Source organism: Heptranchias perlo, chromosome 11 (genome assembly GCF_035084215.1).
Source record: "Heptranchias perlo isolate sHepPer1 chromosome 11, sHepPer1.hap1, whole genome shotgun sequence".
In the NCBI taxonomy this organism is placed as follows: Eukaryota; Metazoa; Chordata; class Chondrichthyes; order Hexanchiformes; family Hexanchidae; genus Heptranchias; species Heptranchias perlo.
Window position 1 is genome coordinate 12024029 of NC_090335.1, and position 14681 is coordinate 12038709.

The 14681-nt window shown below is 44.1% G+C and overlaps 1 protein-coding gene across 1 annotated transcript in view; it reads right to left on the reverse strand.

Annotated features, from left to right (window-relative positions):
- Window positions 1–995: 995 nt before the first annotated feature.
- The window catches only part of nufip1 (nuclear FMR1 interacting protein 1), a 44357-nt gene continuing 30671 nt past the window's right edge, over window positions 996–14681 (reverse strand). Inside the window, exons 8-10 of the mRNA XM_067992527.1 lie at window positions 4245–4385; window positions 3054–3292; window positions 996–1564 (exon numbers count right to left, since the gene is read on the reverse strand). Of these exons, the coding sequence (XP_067848628.1) occupies window positions 1175–1564; window positions 3054–3292; window positions 4245–4385 (770 nt within the window). The 3' untranslated portion in view covers window positions 996–1174. The remainder of the gene's footprint in view (window positions 1565–3053; window positions 3293–4244; window positions 4386–14681) is intronic.

Genomic DNA, 14681 nt, shown 5'->3' on the forward strand with positions numbered 1-14681 from the left:
GCACTTCACCGGGCCGGTAAGGGAGCACTTCACCGGGCCGGTAAGGGAGCACTTCACCGGGCCGGTAAGGGAGCACTTCACCGGGCCGGTAAGGGAGCACTTCACCGGGCCGGTAAGGGAGCACTTCACCGGGCCGGTAAGGGAGCACTTCACCGGGCCGGTAAGGGAGCACTTCACCGGGCCGGTAAGGGAGCACTTCACCGGGCCGGTAAGGGAGCACTTCACCGGGCCGGTAAGGGAGCACTTCACCGGGCCGGTAAGGGAGCACTTCACCGGGCCGGTAAGGGAGCACTTCACCGGGCCGGTAAGGGAGCACTTCACCGGGCCGGTAAGGGAGCACTTCACCGGGCCGGTAAGGGAGCACTTCACCGGGCCGGTAAGGGAGCACTTCACCGGGCCGGTAAGGGAGCACTTCACCGGGCCGGTAAGGGAGCACTTCACCGGGCCGGTAAGGGAGCACAGCAGCTGCGGTGTAAAATGGAAGCTTTTAAAGTTTTAAAAAAACAAATTCTGCCATGTTCACACGCGACAGGTTCTTTTAAATGATTTAAAATCATCAGGGGAGCTGGAAGTTGCAGAGCAGCTCTGAGTGCATTTTGAGTGTTCATGGAGCGAAGGTTTACGACTCTCAACTTCACAGGCATAAACTTTTAACTGGGTTCCCCGACCACCCCGCACTCTTGATGGACTAATCCCTCTATTGGGGGGGGGGGGGTCGTCAGATAGATCGCAGCTGCTCCATTCACTTTTTGACTCATGACATCATTCTGTGCAGCAGTTCACGGGAACAGAAGGAATCGGGATAATTTTGACACCAGAGTAAATACAGAATTTCAAACTTTCACAAAATGAACAATTACTGTAAAAAGTATGAAACCTATGTTAAAATATTAACTTAATGACTGAGAATCGCAAGTAAATACCGATTCCTCACCTATATAAAACATACTGTGTACGTCTGGAACTCAGCAAAGAACAGTTTGAAACGCCCGAAATCTTTTAATACAAGAATTTAACCGGTTTCATTTATTAGAAGTAAATCAATTCTATTCTCTCACATTCCTTTAAAATATTAAAGGAAAGACTGCAGGTATACAGATCTGTACAAATTCACCACGTTTCTGTCAAAGAGTCTTCTCCCCGTCCCCGTGTAAAACATTTGCGTCCTGCTCGATCATCTCTCTTCGCAAATCATTTCTGGCATCTCCCAAATTTCATCATCCACTGCAGGCAACGTTACCCGTGCTGCTCGAGGTGGCTCTGCTGCGGATACAGATTTTGTATTCGACGGGGTTAACGTGGGGTCTTGGCCACTCCCTTCAGCTTTAGGGCTCTCAGCAGCGTGTACCTCGGGTTCAGGCGCGTGTACCTCGAGTCCGTGCGTCTCGTTACATTCCGCAGTTGTGTATGCATGCACAGCCCCTTCACGTGAAGTCGCTGGCGAGACACTGCTTACGGTCACTCCGTTCACCTTTGGTTCAAGGCCCCAAAACTTGTTTTCTGTGATGTACCGAACACACTGCAAGATCACATTCCTTTCGTGGCGTATGTCACGGGCCAGCAACTGCAACACGGGAAACAGAGCAGATTAATGGTGGCACGATATCACGGCGAGTCTTAGGAGGAGGAGCCTCACCAGAAAGACCCCATTTTAAAATCAAACACTATAAAGGGTTAAGGAAACATTAAATCTCCAATTTTCTAAAGTTCTCTCTGATCTACAGTACTCTCTGTGAAACTGCTTGCTGACATTCCAATGTGTGTGTTATTTCATGGAATTGTTTATTCCCTGATTTTAATATTTAAACGGTGGCTGTGGTCACTGTGAAACATGTCAGTGTTGGAGAAGAGAACACATTACACTTTTGGCACCAGTCATCATTGTGAAGCAACGCCGGGTGCAGTGTAAAGCACATTAGTTCCTGCCCAAACAACGTACCTTAATCTCAGCTTCAACAGAGAACTCATACTGCATTAGTGTGAATTTTTCCACTTACCTATCCTTGTGCCGACTGAGTATGGTTGCCAAATTGTAGGTAACTTTGCCAAATTATAGACAGCTTTATACTTGGTTGAGATTGCCAAAGCTCATTTGACTTAGGATCATTACACTCATCTATCAGTCTCGGGTGGATGAAGTGCCAATCCCTATAGATGAACGGACTTTGATTATACCATCCAGTCTCTTAAGGAACCTTGTTTCAAAAGGTTTCAGAAGGAATGAAACGTTTTCCGTGTAATATGATCAACCCCAGCTGTCCTACCCATCATTACACAGACTTGTATCAAAACAGTTTTCCTATCAACCTCTCCCCCATGGTCCAAATTAAGCAAACATGGTTTTCTTTTTGAAGTTCAAGACTCGAGGAGGAAGAAATAATCTACCAAACTCTCCGCACCCACGGGTAAAGTTACTACGGTGACGGCCAAAGAGATGGTACAGTTTTGAGAGATCAGATTTCCATACACTTATCTGAACACACACTCCATTACCAGGAGCAATAACTGCTCCAATCAGAGGTTTAACCTCCTCTCAGAGTTCAGATATGAACACTGGACATCCCTTGCAACCATCGGGCCTCCTGCAACCAATGTTCTTTCCAGCTTACTGGCCATCCTTAAACAGCTAACAAGAGAGGACTTCCTCAAGGTTGTTTAAAATTAGTAATAAACCAATGGCTTAATGGTTGGGACTGAGCCAACAGATCAAGAACGCTGATCCCAGACTGTACCGAGCTGGCTGATCTCAGCCAAGGCAGCAGCAGAGAGACTACAATTGGCCCCTGGGTTGTGGGGTGGGGAGAAAAGTCAGCTATACCAGGATCAGAGGGAGAGAGAAAAGGGGGCAAGGACAAATCTGTAAAAGGACCAAATTACATGACAGTACATTTATACACATGTTTACACACAGTTCTATGCTCCCTTATTTAATCTTTTAGTCTAGTGAGTTACTCTGAACAGCTTTAGAAATGGAGAACATACAAGGTGTGTTTTAAACATAACCATGACATATCATAAAGCAGCAGTGTATAAATACAGAGAAAGGCTCTTACCATTTCAAGTAGAGTTGGCCGACGTTTTAATAGCTGCTGGAAAGGTCTCCTTCCTTGTGCGCCATGACCTCTTCCTCTGCCTCTACTTCTACCCCTGGGACTGAACAGGCTGCGTGATTCAGAGTCTGCAATACTGCTTGCACATCCCTTCATTTCCTGCTCATTTGAACTTCTTGGTGCAGATCCCAGTAACACTCTATTTTCTGCTACAGCTTTGGCAACAGTCTGGAGAGGGATTTCTAACAAGAGATATTGCAAATGTTGACATTTCTCTGCTCCAGTCAAAGGATTACTACTGCACCATTAATAAGAATGCCCAACAGGCTGGATAGTTATGTCGAACTGCACGCCTTGCTAACCAATTCTCATCTCATTAAACGCCAAGTTCTAATGTTGCATTTTGATTGTGTAAAGAACAGTACCAATTTTACTGCCATCTTAGGTTGAGTAAATCTGAAATCTTCACATTACTGAGAAGTCAGAGTAACAAGGGGCCCAGCTTAACAATTACTGTGCTCATAAACCCGCAAGGAATCAAGTGTCCAATGTAGGCTTTAGTTAAACCAACTTTGGCATTGATGGACCAGATTTCTCTATCCACGTTGCCTCAATCCACCTTCAGGTGGGGTCTTCGCTGATCGGAAAGACGTACGTGCAGTGAGACCCCAATGACTATCCGGCAAGGGGATCAGTTCACACACTTTGAACAGGAATCAAATAACGAGAGGTAACTGCAAACAATTCCATGTTAAGCAGATACAGTTTCATTGAGGCAATTTGACCCCGTTTATGCCTCACAAAAGCCAAAACTTGAAGCCCACGCTCAAAGGGAAATGTCCTGAGCCAAGTGACGCCCATGCGAAGCTCGTGGTTTATCGCAGGCAAAGAACTATTAAAGTAATAGTTTTAGGCAGGAGCAAGGATACTAACTTCCATATATAACCATCAGATACTCAACAGCCCGGGCTGGATCCAAACCAGGTCGAAGAGGTGAAAGAACATTGTGCTAATCCAGTCTGACATCTGTGATTATGGAATTAGGGTCGTAAAGAAAAACTATGAAACCTACACAGTTACATCTACTCTTAAATCTTACAATTTAATTTAATGTGATGATAGATCTAAAAAAAACCCACCGGGGCTGGAATTTTCCTCAAAAGGAGAATAAAAATGACACTTATTCAGATTTACCCTCTGGCCCCTGGTCGCTTTCACTGTCTGACGAGCTGCCGTAATTGGCCATCAGTGAGCTCAGGCCTGATGTTATCTGCTTTGGCACAACGGTGATTTTTGCTTGTTCAGCGTCAGCTCTGTCCTCGTCCTTGTCAGACTCTGCAAGGCCAAACACAACCTTTCAGCACTTTCACATTTCAGTCAAAATCCAACTCTAAACAGACAGTTCCCCCAGCAGGGGGTTGTACAAACCGGCAGTCACAGGCCTGTGCATAATTAATCCAGTCAGTCTGTCTGGCAAAGCAGATAACACAAGAGCTCCTTCCAATATGACTCCTCACAATATGATTTAACTCTGACATTTCCTCGGTGGTCTGATATTGTCCCTTTCTCTCTCAGACACACACACATCATCCACTAAATCGTCAACAGAGGTGACTTGAAAACAGTGTTGGGCCCCGGCCACTGGGGACCCGGCAGATTGCCTGGACTGCTATGGACCCCTCCCCAGCCAGAGAGCTGAATCGGAAATTCCAGGTTTGATTGCTGGTGCGTTGGGAGTTCAATCATCTCGGGCAGTATTTCAGTGGGAGTTCCACAACCGACCTCAGCATCCCTGGGGATCCTGAGGAACGTCAGTCAGGGTGGTCACTATCTGCTCAAGAGTGCATGGACAATGGGAGAAGACAGGATCCGAGTCCAGGCCCACAAGTTTGGAATGGGCACTAGGGCAAGGTGGTGGGACCAGGGGAACTAGGCCCCAAACGCGTCAACATCCACAAGAGAAGGGGGAAGAGAATTAATATCCCAGGCTGCATAAATAGGCGAGTATTGTGGTTTTTAAACACAAACTGGGTTGTAAATCTATTAATAATTAATCAGACTGTATGAGCATTCAAGTGATGAATAATGATTTGCAGGAACCCCAACCGGCCCGATAATTTTTATCAGCGGGTGAAAAAATCTGACGTTGAAGCAGCCTTAAAAGAGGAAAAAGTAGGTTACACAAAGAATTACATAGAAATCACAACAGAGAAACAGCTAGTGCTCATGCTCCACATGAGCCTCCTACCACCCTACTTCATCTCACCCTATCAGCATAAACACAAGACAGAAAACCACAGACGCTGGGAAGAGCAACAGAAAACACGAAATACGCAGGAGGTCAGTCAGCACCTGTGAAGAGAAAAGGACAGGTTAACGTTTCAGGTGTTGGCTTCTTCATCAGAGTTCTGAGAAAGGAATCGTTAACCTGTCCCTTTTCTCTCCGTAGATGCCCACTGATCTGCTGGCGTATTTCCAACATTTTCTGTTTTTTTTTAAAAAAAAAAATTCCTATCATGTATAAAGTGTTCAATGGGAAGGAATTCTCATCTGAAAACACAAAAGAAATAACAGCACCCTGCAAAAAAAAAAAGGCTAAACTGCAAACTCATTCACAGCTGGGACACCAAGGCTGCTCTGTCGGAGGTCTGCTCGAGATAGAGACACTGACAAACACACTGGACTCATCAGCCACCAGCTGACTTCCCATTCGGATCACAGTCTAGCCGCTGGTTCTGTTGTCGGGGCCCACAGCAGAGTATTTTTTATTTGGAAGCTCATTTCCCGTACAGTCTCTTGCTGTTAATATAAAGCGCCAAGATTGTGCTGGGCACTGATTGTCCGTTTACCGATATGACGTTAAATTAGGAAACCACTTTAAATTGGGGTGTTTGCTCAGATTGCAAGGAAGGCTGAACTTATACTATTACAGGAAAAATAATAGCAATTTAACAAATATTTCTTTTAATATCCAAATGATAAACTATGATTTACATTACTCCTTTTCGCTGCAGGAGTACATAAGTAGATGAGTGTCATTTTTTTTTAAACACACAAATTGCAGGGTAATGCAAATTTAAATACAAGGTGTTGTTACGGTCACAAGAAAGAGCTTGCATTTATCTAGCACTATTCATGCCCTCAGGGCATCCCCAAATGCTTTACTTTTGAAACAAATGCATTATTGTTGTTACGGCAGCAAACACTACAGCCAATTTGCAAACAGCAAGGTCCCACAAGCAGTGAATGAGATGAATGGCCCATCTTTTGTGGTGCTGTCAGTTGGGGGATGAACGATGCCTTTGTCACCTCCAGACTCAACTATTCCAATGCTCCCCTGACCAGTCTCCCATCCTTCACATTCTGTAAACCTCAGCTCATCCAATATTCTGCCGCCCTATCCTATCCCGTACCAAGTCCCGCTCACCCATCACCTCAGTGCTCAAGGACCTACATTGGCTCCTAGTTTCAATGTTGGTCTTTCATCCCGAATGGAATGCTGCGGCTAGTTTTTGCCTGGGAACAAGCAGCACTGCAGAGCTTCTGGTCCGTGTTTATTGCACAACATATAAATTGAATGCATTGGATGTATTCAATAGTAGGCTGAGCGATGCTTGGTGCTCCACTTGTGCCTGCACCAAAAGCTGCCCCGGAGGTGTACGGAGTACAGCTGGTTCCAGGATGTCGAGTGCCAGGCTGGATTGAGTTGCTTGGCTGCAATAATCTCAGAGATCATGGACTCACCCATGTCACTTGAAGAAACCCATGGTTTGGTGGGTCTGCCTGAAAACACTCTTTCCCCTCCTGGTAAAATTCAGCTGATCGGCCTCTGTGGAGTCTGTATTCTGGTGGCAGCTGAGGACAGAGTAGGTCACATACTTCGACAGTTGCCATTAATGTTACTCCATACTGCAGATGAGGAGAAGTCCCCTTCTGGTTTTTTTTCTCCTGCCCAGATGGAATACAGTTACATTTTGGTCCAGCATCTTGGCAAAGAACCCACGGGGTGAACAACATCTGAACGTCAGTTGAGGCTGGGATTTAAACCTAAACCCCTGTGAATGACAGCAGGCCAGAAATCGAGTGAGAACCAGCCGGGCACCTTGTAGTTTATTTCACTGAGGCACTGAGGCAAACACAGCAACTGAAGTGACTGACAGGCAATCTTCACAGCCCGTTATGTAAAATAATTTAGTTACTAGCTTTGAAACTAAAATATTCTAGTCAGACACGATGCAGCTGCTAAGATCAGGCAGGCCAGAAAAATGACACACACGTGCACAATATCCAAGAACCACGGACCTGTCGACCAGTACGGTGCTGTGGGAATCACTCACAATCCATCTGCCTGTAATTTCAATCCATCTGCCTGTAATTTCTTAACATGCTCATACGGAAGAGTCAAATATTAGTTTTCAACCAGTTTGAGCCATTGTATAATGATCGTTGTAGCAGTGTTGTGTTTTTTTTGCCCCTTATCAGCGACAGCCTCGAACTCTCCATTACTCAAAGTGCACTGAAGGGCCTGAGACACCGTGTTACATGCAAGAACAACCCCAAGAGAACAAACAAATAAAACTCATCGCCTGAACTAACCGTTTCAACAATTTGTGGCAGTGTAGAATTTCTTACTTTTAAGGAATTTGTTCAAATTTCAAAAAATCTAAAATTGGAAAGTTAGCAGTTAAGGAATAAAAACAGAACGGAAATGTTGATACAGCAATTTACAACAGTAAATGGTGACAGAAATGCATCAACACAAATTATGACAATGGGAAGTAAGGTTTGCAGACGGGAAGTGTGCGCCCTACAGAAGACTTCAAATAATATCTATATATCATATTAAAAACCGTACATCTGTGCAGATTTCCTGTCGACAAATTTTTGCCAACTTTTTACCATTATAAATTCCTATGTCCACATTTAGAATGGGATTTGCCTATGTAAACTTGTCACACACTTTGTAATTGCACAATCTGGCCACCAGGTGGCTGTGGGACAAATTTCAGAACATACTCTCACATCTTGTCCTGAAACGTTAACTATTTCTCTCTCCACAGTTGCTGCCCGACCTGCTGGGTATTTCGAGCATTTTGTTTTTATTTCAGATTTCCAGCATCTGCAGTATTTTGCTTTTGTCCAACACCATCTTGTTTTTCCCCCCTCAACTTTCAGCTTAAACAATTTATTAAATTCTCCTATATTTTAAAACTTGAAAATAAATATTTAGTTCCAAAATTGTGTTTCCTTAACATGAACAATATTTGAGGAAAAGTTATGCCGTTTCAGTGTCTTGCAAAACCTCTCCATGATCTCCATGGGAATCCACGTTTTTCTTATTTTAAAAGTAACTGTGTTTTGATTTTAATCGCTCTATTTGTAAACATTGTAAGTTTGCTGCCTCCGAAGCCTAGAGCCTGCTGTGCTGTGCTTCACCCCACAATTAGCACAATCTACAGTGCCTCACAGAATCTCTGCCTCATGCTTTTTGCAACTGCTGCTCACAGACCCGTGTGTTTGGTGAACCTCAAAGCAGATGTATTTTCCTGCTTACTGCCTGCGTTATTACCAGGTCGGAGTGGTATTTCTGCAGTTTTGCGTCAGCCGTGTCTCCTCGATAGCACTCTCGCCTCCAAGTCAGAAGATTGTGGGTTCGAGCCCCACCCCAACACATAATACAAGCTGACACTCCAGTGCAGTACTGAGGGAGTGCTGCACCGTCAGAAGTGCCATCTTTCGGATAAGACGTTAAACCGAGGCCCTGTTTGCCCTTATGGGTGGAGGTAAAATTGGCTGCCACGTTTCCTACAGTACAAAAGTGACTACACTTCAAAATGACTTCATTGGCTGCAAAGGGTTTCGGACGTCCTGAGGTTGTGAAAGGCGCTATATAAATGCAAATCTTTCTTTCTTCTTTCTTTCCTAAACACCGAAGCTCAGCTCACCAACGGACTGTGCATCAAATAGGGCAAATTTATAGCTGCGGGGAAGCATGGGTGTATGAGGAGTTTCTATTAATGCGCAGTGAATTAAATCGAATGTTTCTTCAAATTCCCAATGGAGGTGGTGCCAATGCTTGGGCACATATTGCAGTAAAAAATTCTGAATTTGAACCAAATGCTGTCAAGATTTCTCATTTTTGTGTATAAAACCTTCAATAAAAAGGTAAGTTCTGTGGGAGTGATCATGCTGTTCGGTAAGGTACCTCCCACCCCTCTAACCATTCCTTCTCGCTTCTCTCCCCTTCCCTCTCTTGCCTCTCCTCTATTCTATCTTTCCTCCTGCTCCTCCACACCCCCCCTTCTGCCCATTTTCCTCCTTATTCTTCCACCTTCTCTACCCTCCTTCCTTTATCTCTTCCCGCTGAACCCTCTTCCCTCCCTCCCCCTCCTCCTCCTCCTCCTCCCCCCCGGCTTTCATTATCGCAGTCCTCACTCAGTCCTGCTGCAGCAATGCCCTGCCCTCTAACCCTGCTTGACCAGAAGACTGCGCCTGGTCTTGACTCCGTGTTTATAATGCCATGGTAGATCGACCATTATAGGTACATACACATTAGTCTATCTCCCATGATGTTGCAAACCGGAGTTAAGGCTGAGTGTGGTTGTCAGGTCAAGCACAGTTAGCAGGCAGGGGATAATTAGACCAGGGCACACAGGCACAATTCAGTCTCCATTTTCAAGTTTATTTTTTATAGAATACTTTTATTTTATATTATTTATAGTTAAATAGTAAGCCTTTCTGCAATTTGGGAAGCAGAGAAAAGGAGCTGCAGTACAGAGTGAAGAATTGGGAAGCACAAACTGAGATGCCATAGTGCCACCAGTATCAGGTGGGTGGCATGCAGCGTGACAAGTTTACATAGGCAGTTTTCATTAGAAATGTGGACATAGGAATTTATAACTGTGAAAAAGTTGACAAAATGTGACACCGGAAGCAAGGTTTTGTAAACAAAAGCGCACACAGACACAAGATTTTCAATATATATATAAAAAAATAAAAGAGTATGCAAAGTGCTCAAGTGAGTAACACTAACAGTAATGTTTGCTATTCGAACTTCTTCCACAGGAGGGCACTGTATCCTCTAAAAACCAATATTATAGCAACTTCCTCCTTATTCCTGCTTGCTCCAGAGGTGGCGCTGTTACCCCTCTCAGCCTGTTACAACAAGCACAGCTAAACAACAAAGCATTTCCCTCTGACTGACCATGAGCAGAGCCACAGGAGATTCACTAGTACATGAACACTGATACCAATAATTCAGAGTTACGCACAAGTCAGATCATGCATTCACCATTAGACTGCAAACAGCAAATTGAAACAACAAGTCTGTCAGTCTGGGTCCAGTTGATTAAGCGTGCCATGAATTAAAAAATTATTTACATGGGTATAGGAATACACTTCTAGTTTATAGGAATACACTTCTAGTTTATAGGAATACACTTCTAGTTTATAGGAATACACTTCTAGTTTATAGGAATACACTTCTAGTTTATAGGAATACACTTCTAGTTTATAGGAATACACTTCTAGTTTATAGGAATACACTTCTAGTTTATAGGAATACACTTCTAGTTTAAAGTACTTGCTTAAAAGCTGTTGATCGCTTAACTTCTTCCAGTTCTGACGAAGGGTCATCGACCTGAAACGTTAACTCTGTTTCTCTCTCCACAGATGCTGCCTGACTTGCTGAGTGCTTCCAGCATTTTCTGTTTTTATTTCAGATTTCCAGCATCCACAGTATTTTGCTTTTGTTTTAAGTACAGCAGCAAGTTTCTTTCTCTGAGGTTTACTGAAATTCCTAATGCCCTTTGAGAGAAACCCAGTGTACAGATGCACTAATACCTTATAAACATTCTACAGAATCTCAAAGATTACAGCACTAAAGGCAATTCAGCCCATTGCGCCTATGTTGGTGCTAGCTCTTCAAATGGACCTGTCCACTCTAATCACATTCCCCATATCCTTTTATATTTGTCCATTTCAAATACTTAATTCCTTTTTTAAATGATGTGGCACTTTCTGCCTCTTTGGCCACTAGTGTCAAATCATCCCACGTTCAAACCTGCATGAAAAAAAATTCTTTGATCTTCCTGCTTCTTTCTTCACATGATCACCGAGTCTATGTGTTAGCCGTGGCTCGTGGGTAGCACTCCCACCTCTGAGTCAGAGGTTGTGGGTTCATGCCCCACTCCAGAGACTTCAGCACATAATCCAGCGCTGCACTGTCAGAGGTGCCGTCTTTCGGATGAGATATTAAACTGAGGCTCTGTCTGCCCTCCAATGGCACTATTTGAAGAAAAGTGTGGCTGGAGTGGTGAGGGGAAAAAGGGGTTCCATTTTATGGGACACTGGCACCAGTAACGGGACAGGAAGGAGCTGTACTGTTGGGGTGGGCTCCACCTGAACCAGGCTGGGACCAGGGTCCTAGCGGAAAGGGTAAATAGGGCGACCATGAGGACTTTAAACTAGTAAGGGGTGGGGGGGGGGGGGTGCTGGGACATAGTATAAATAGGAACTCAAACAAACAAAAATGCACAGAGTAAAAGAAACAATTGAATTGCAGGCGCAAATTCAACTTCGAGGGTGACAACATGCGTTTGTATAAAGATCGCTTATTTGGGCCACACACCCTAACCTATCCTTCTGCTCTAATTTGTTTTTCTCACACATTTCTCACTTCACATCTTAGCTTTCCCTTTACCTGTAGTGCCTAAAGAATAATTCTGACTATTACTCTACTCTCTCCCTTTTCATTTGTTTTAGAATGGCTACACGACGGTCAGGACTGGGAATTGAATATACCAGGCTATAAGGTCTATAGGAAGGATAGGGAAACTGATGGAGGGAGAGGAGCTGCCTTAGGTGATTAAGGATGAAATTACTTCAATGATAAGAGGATATAATGACAGGTAAGCAGGCAGTGGAGACTTTATGAATAGAATTAAGAAATAGAAGAGGATTTTAAGACTGTAGTGGGAGCTGTCTAAAGGCCCCCGGTAGCAGCTGTGAAGTGGCAGAATGTATAAATGCCGAGATTAGACAAGCACGTAGCAAAGGTAGAGTGGTTTTAATGGGGGATTTTAACTTTCATATAGATTGGGATAAGCAGACGAGCTCATGTCAGAAAGGTAGCAAATTTCTTGAGTGTTCAGGACAGCTTTCTGCAACAATATGTCATAGAGTCATAGAGTCATACAGCACGGATAGAGGCCCTTCGGCCCATCGTGTCCGCGCCGGCCATCAGCCCTGTCTACTCTAATCCCATATTCCAGCATTTGGTCCGTAGCCTTGTATGCTATAGCATTTCAAGTGCTCATCCAAATGCTTCTTGAATGTTGTGAGGGTTCCTGCCTCCACAACCCTTTCAGGCAGTGAGTTCCAGACTCCAACCACCCTCTGGGTGAAAAAGTTCTTTCTCAAATCCCCTCTAAACCTCCCGCCTTTTACCTTGAATCTATGTCCCCTTGTTATAGAACCCTCAACGAAGGGAAAAAGCTCCTTAGTATCCATCCTATCTGTGCCCCTCATAATTTTGTACACCTCAATCATGTCCCCCCTCAGCCTCCTCTGCTCCAAGGAAAACAAACCCAATCTTCCCAGTCTCTCTTCATAGCTGAAGCGCTCCAGCCCTGGTAACATCCTGGTGAATCTCCTCTGCACCCTCTCCAAAGCGATCACATCCTTCCTGTAGTGTGGCGACCAGAACTGCACACAGTACTCCAGCTGTGGCCTAACCAGTGTTTTATACAGCTCCATCATAACCTCCTTGCTCTTATATTCTATGCCTCGGCTAATAAAGGCAAGTATCCCATATGCCTTCTTTACCACCTTATCTACCTGTTCCGCCGCCTTCAGGGATCTGTGAACTTGCACACCAAGATCCCTCTGACCCTCTGTCTTGCCTAGGGTCCTCCCATTCATTGTGTATTCCCTTGCCTTGTTAGTCCCTCCAAAGTGCATCACCTCGCACTTTTCCGGGTTAAATTCCATTTGCCACTGTTCCGCCCATCTGACCAACCCATCTATATCGTCCTGCAGACTGAGGCTATCCTCCTCGCTATTTACCACCCTACCAATTTTTGTATCATCAGCGAACTTACTGATCATACCTTTTACATTCATATCCAAGTCATTAATGTAGACCACAAACAGCAAGGGACCCAGCACCGATCCCTGTGGTACCCCACTGGCCACAGGCTTCCAGTCACAAAAACAACCTTCGACCATCACCCTCTGCCTTCTGCCACTAAGCCAGTTTTGTATCCAAAGTGCCAAGGCACCCTGGATTCCATGGGCTCGTACCTTCTTGACCAGTCTCCTGTGGGGGACTTTATCGAAGGCCTTACTGAAATCCATGTATACCACATCCACTGCGTTACCCTCATCCACACGCCTAGTCACCCCCTCAAAAAATTCAATCAAATTAGTCAGACATGATCTTCCCTTGACAAAGCCATGTTGACTATCCTGATTAATCCTTGCTTCTCCAAGTGGAGACTAATTTTGTCCTTCAGAATTTTTTCCAATAATTTTCCTACCACTGATGTTAGGCTCACTGGCCTGTAGTTCCCCGGTTTTTCCCTACTCCCCTTCTTGAATAATGGTAATGTCCTGGAACCAAAAGGGGGCAGGTCATGTTAGATTTAATACTGAGAAATGAGCCAGATTTAGTTAACAGCCTAATGGTGCATGAACATTTACCTAACAGCGATCATAATATGATCGAGTTCAATGTTGTGTTTGAAAGGGAGAAACCCGTATCAGCGACTAAGATTCTAAATTTAGGTAAGGCCGACTTCAACAGGATGAGACAGAGACTGTCCACAGTAAACTGCGCAAATCTATTAATGGGTAAAACAACAGAAGATCAGTGGGAGGAGTTCAAAAATGAATTTAATGCAATAGAAAACCAGTTTATATCTCTAAGGGGCAAGAGCTCCAGCTGCCAGAAAAAAAGCCATGGACAACAAAAGAGGTAAGGGACAACATAAAACTAAAAGAAAAAGCATACAAAAATACAAAAAAATAGCACAGATTCAGGCGACAGGGAGAGATACGAACAGCAACGGGTGACAAAACAGATAGAATGTGCTACAAAAAGGGAGTATGAAAAGAAACTTGCAAGGGATATCAAAATCAACACAAAAAACTTTTACAATTAGGAAAAAGAGGGTGGTCAAGAGCAATGTGGGCCCCTTAAAAACTGATAATGGGGATATTGTAAATGAAAATAAGGAAATGGCAGACATGTTAAATAATTACTGTGTGTCAGTACTTACAGCAGAGGAAGAGAATAGCATGCCGGACACCCCAAGGAAAGTAATTTTGAATCAGGGACTCACCATAATTAACGTAAGCGAATTAACATTAATAAAGAGAATAATGGCACTAAAGAATGACAAATCCCCAGGACCAGATGGTTTCCATCCCAGGGATTAAAGGAAGTAGGTGAGAACATTGCAGATGCCCGAACTAATCTCCTAAAGTTCTCTCAATTCAGGAACCGTTCCTTTAGATTGGAAAATTGCACGTCACTCCGCTATTTAAGAAAGGTGAGAGTGGGAAACCAGGGAATTATAGTCCAGTTAGCCTAACATCTGTTGTCGAGAAATTACGAGTGAAATTAGGAGT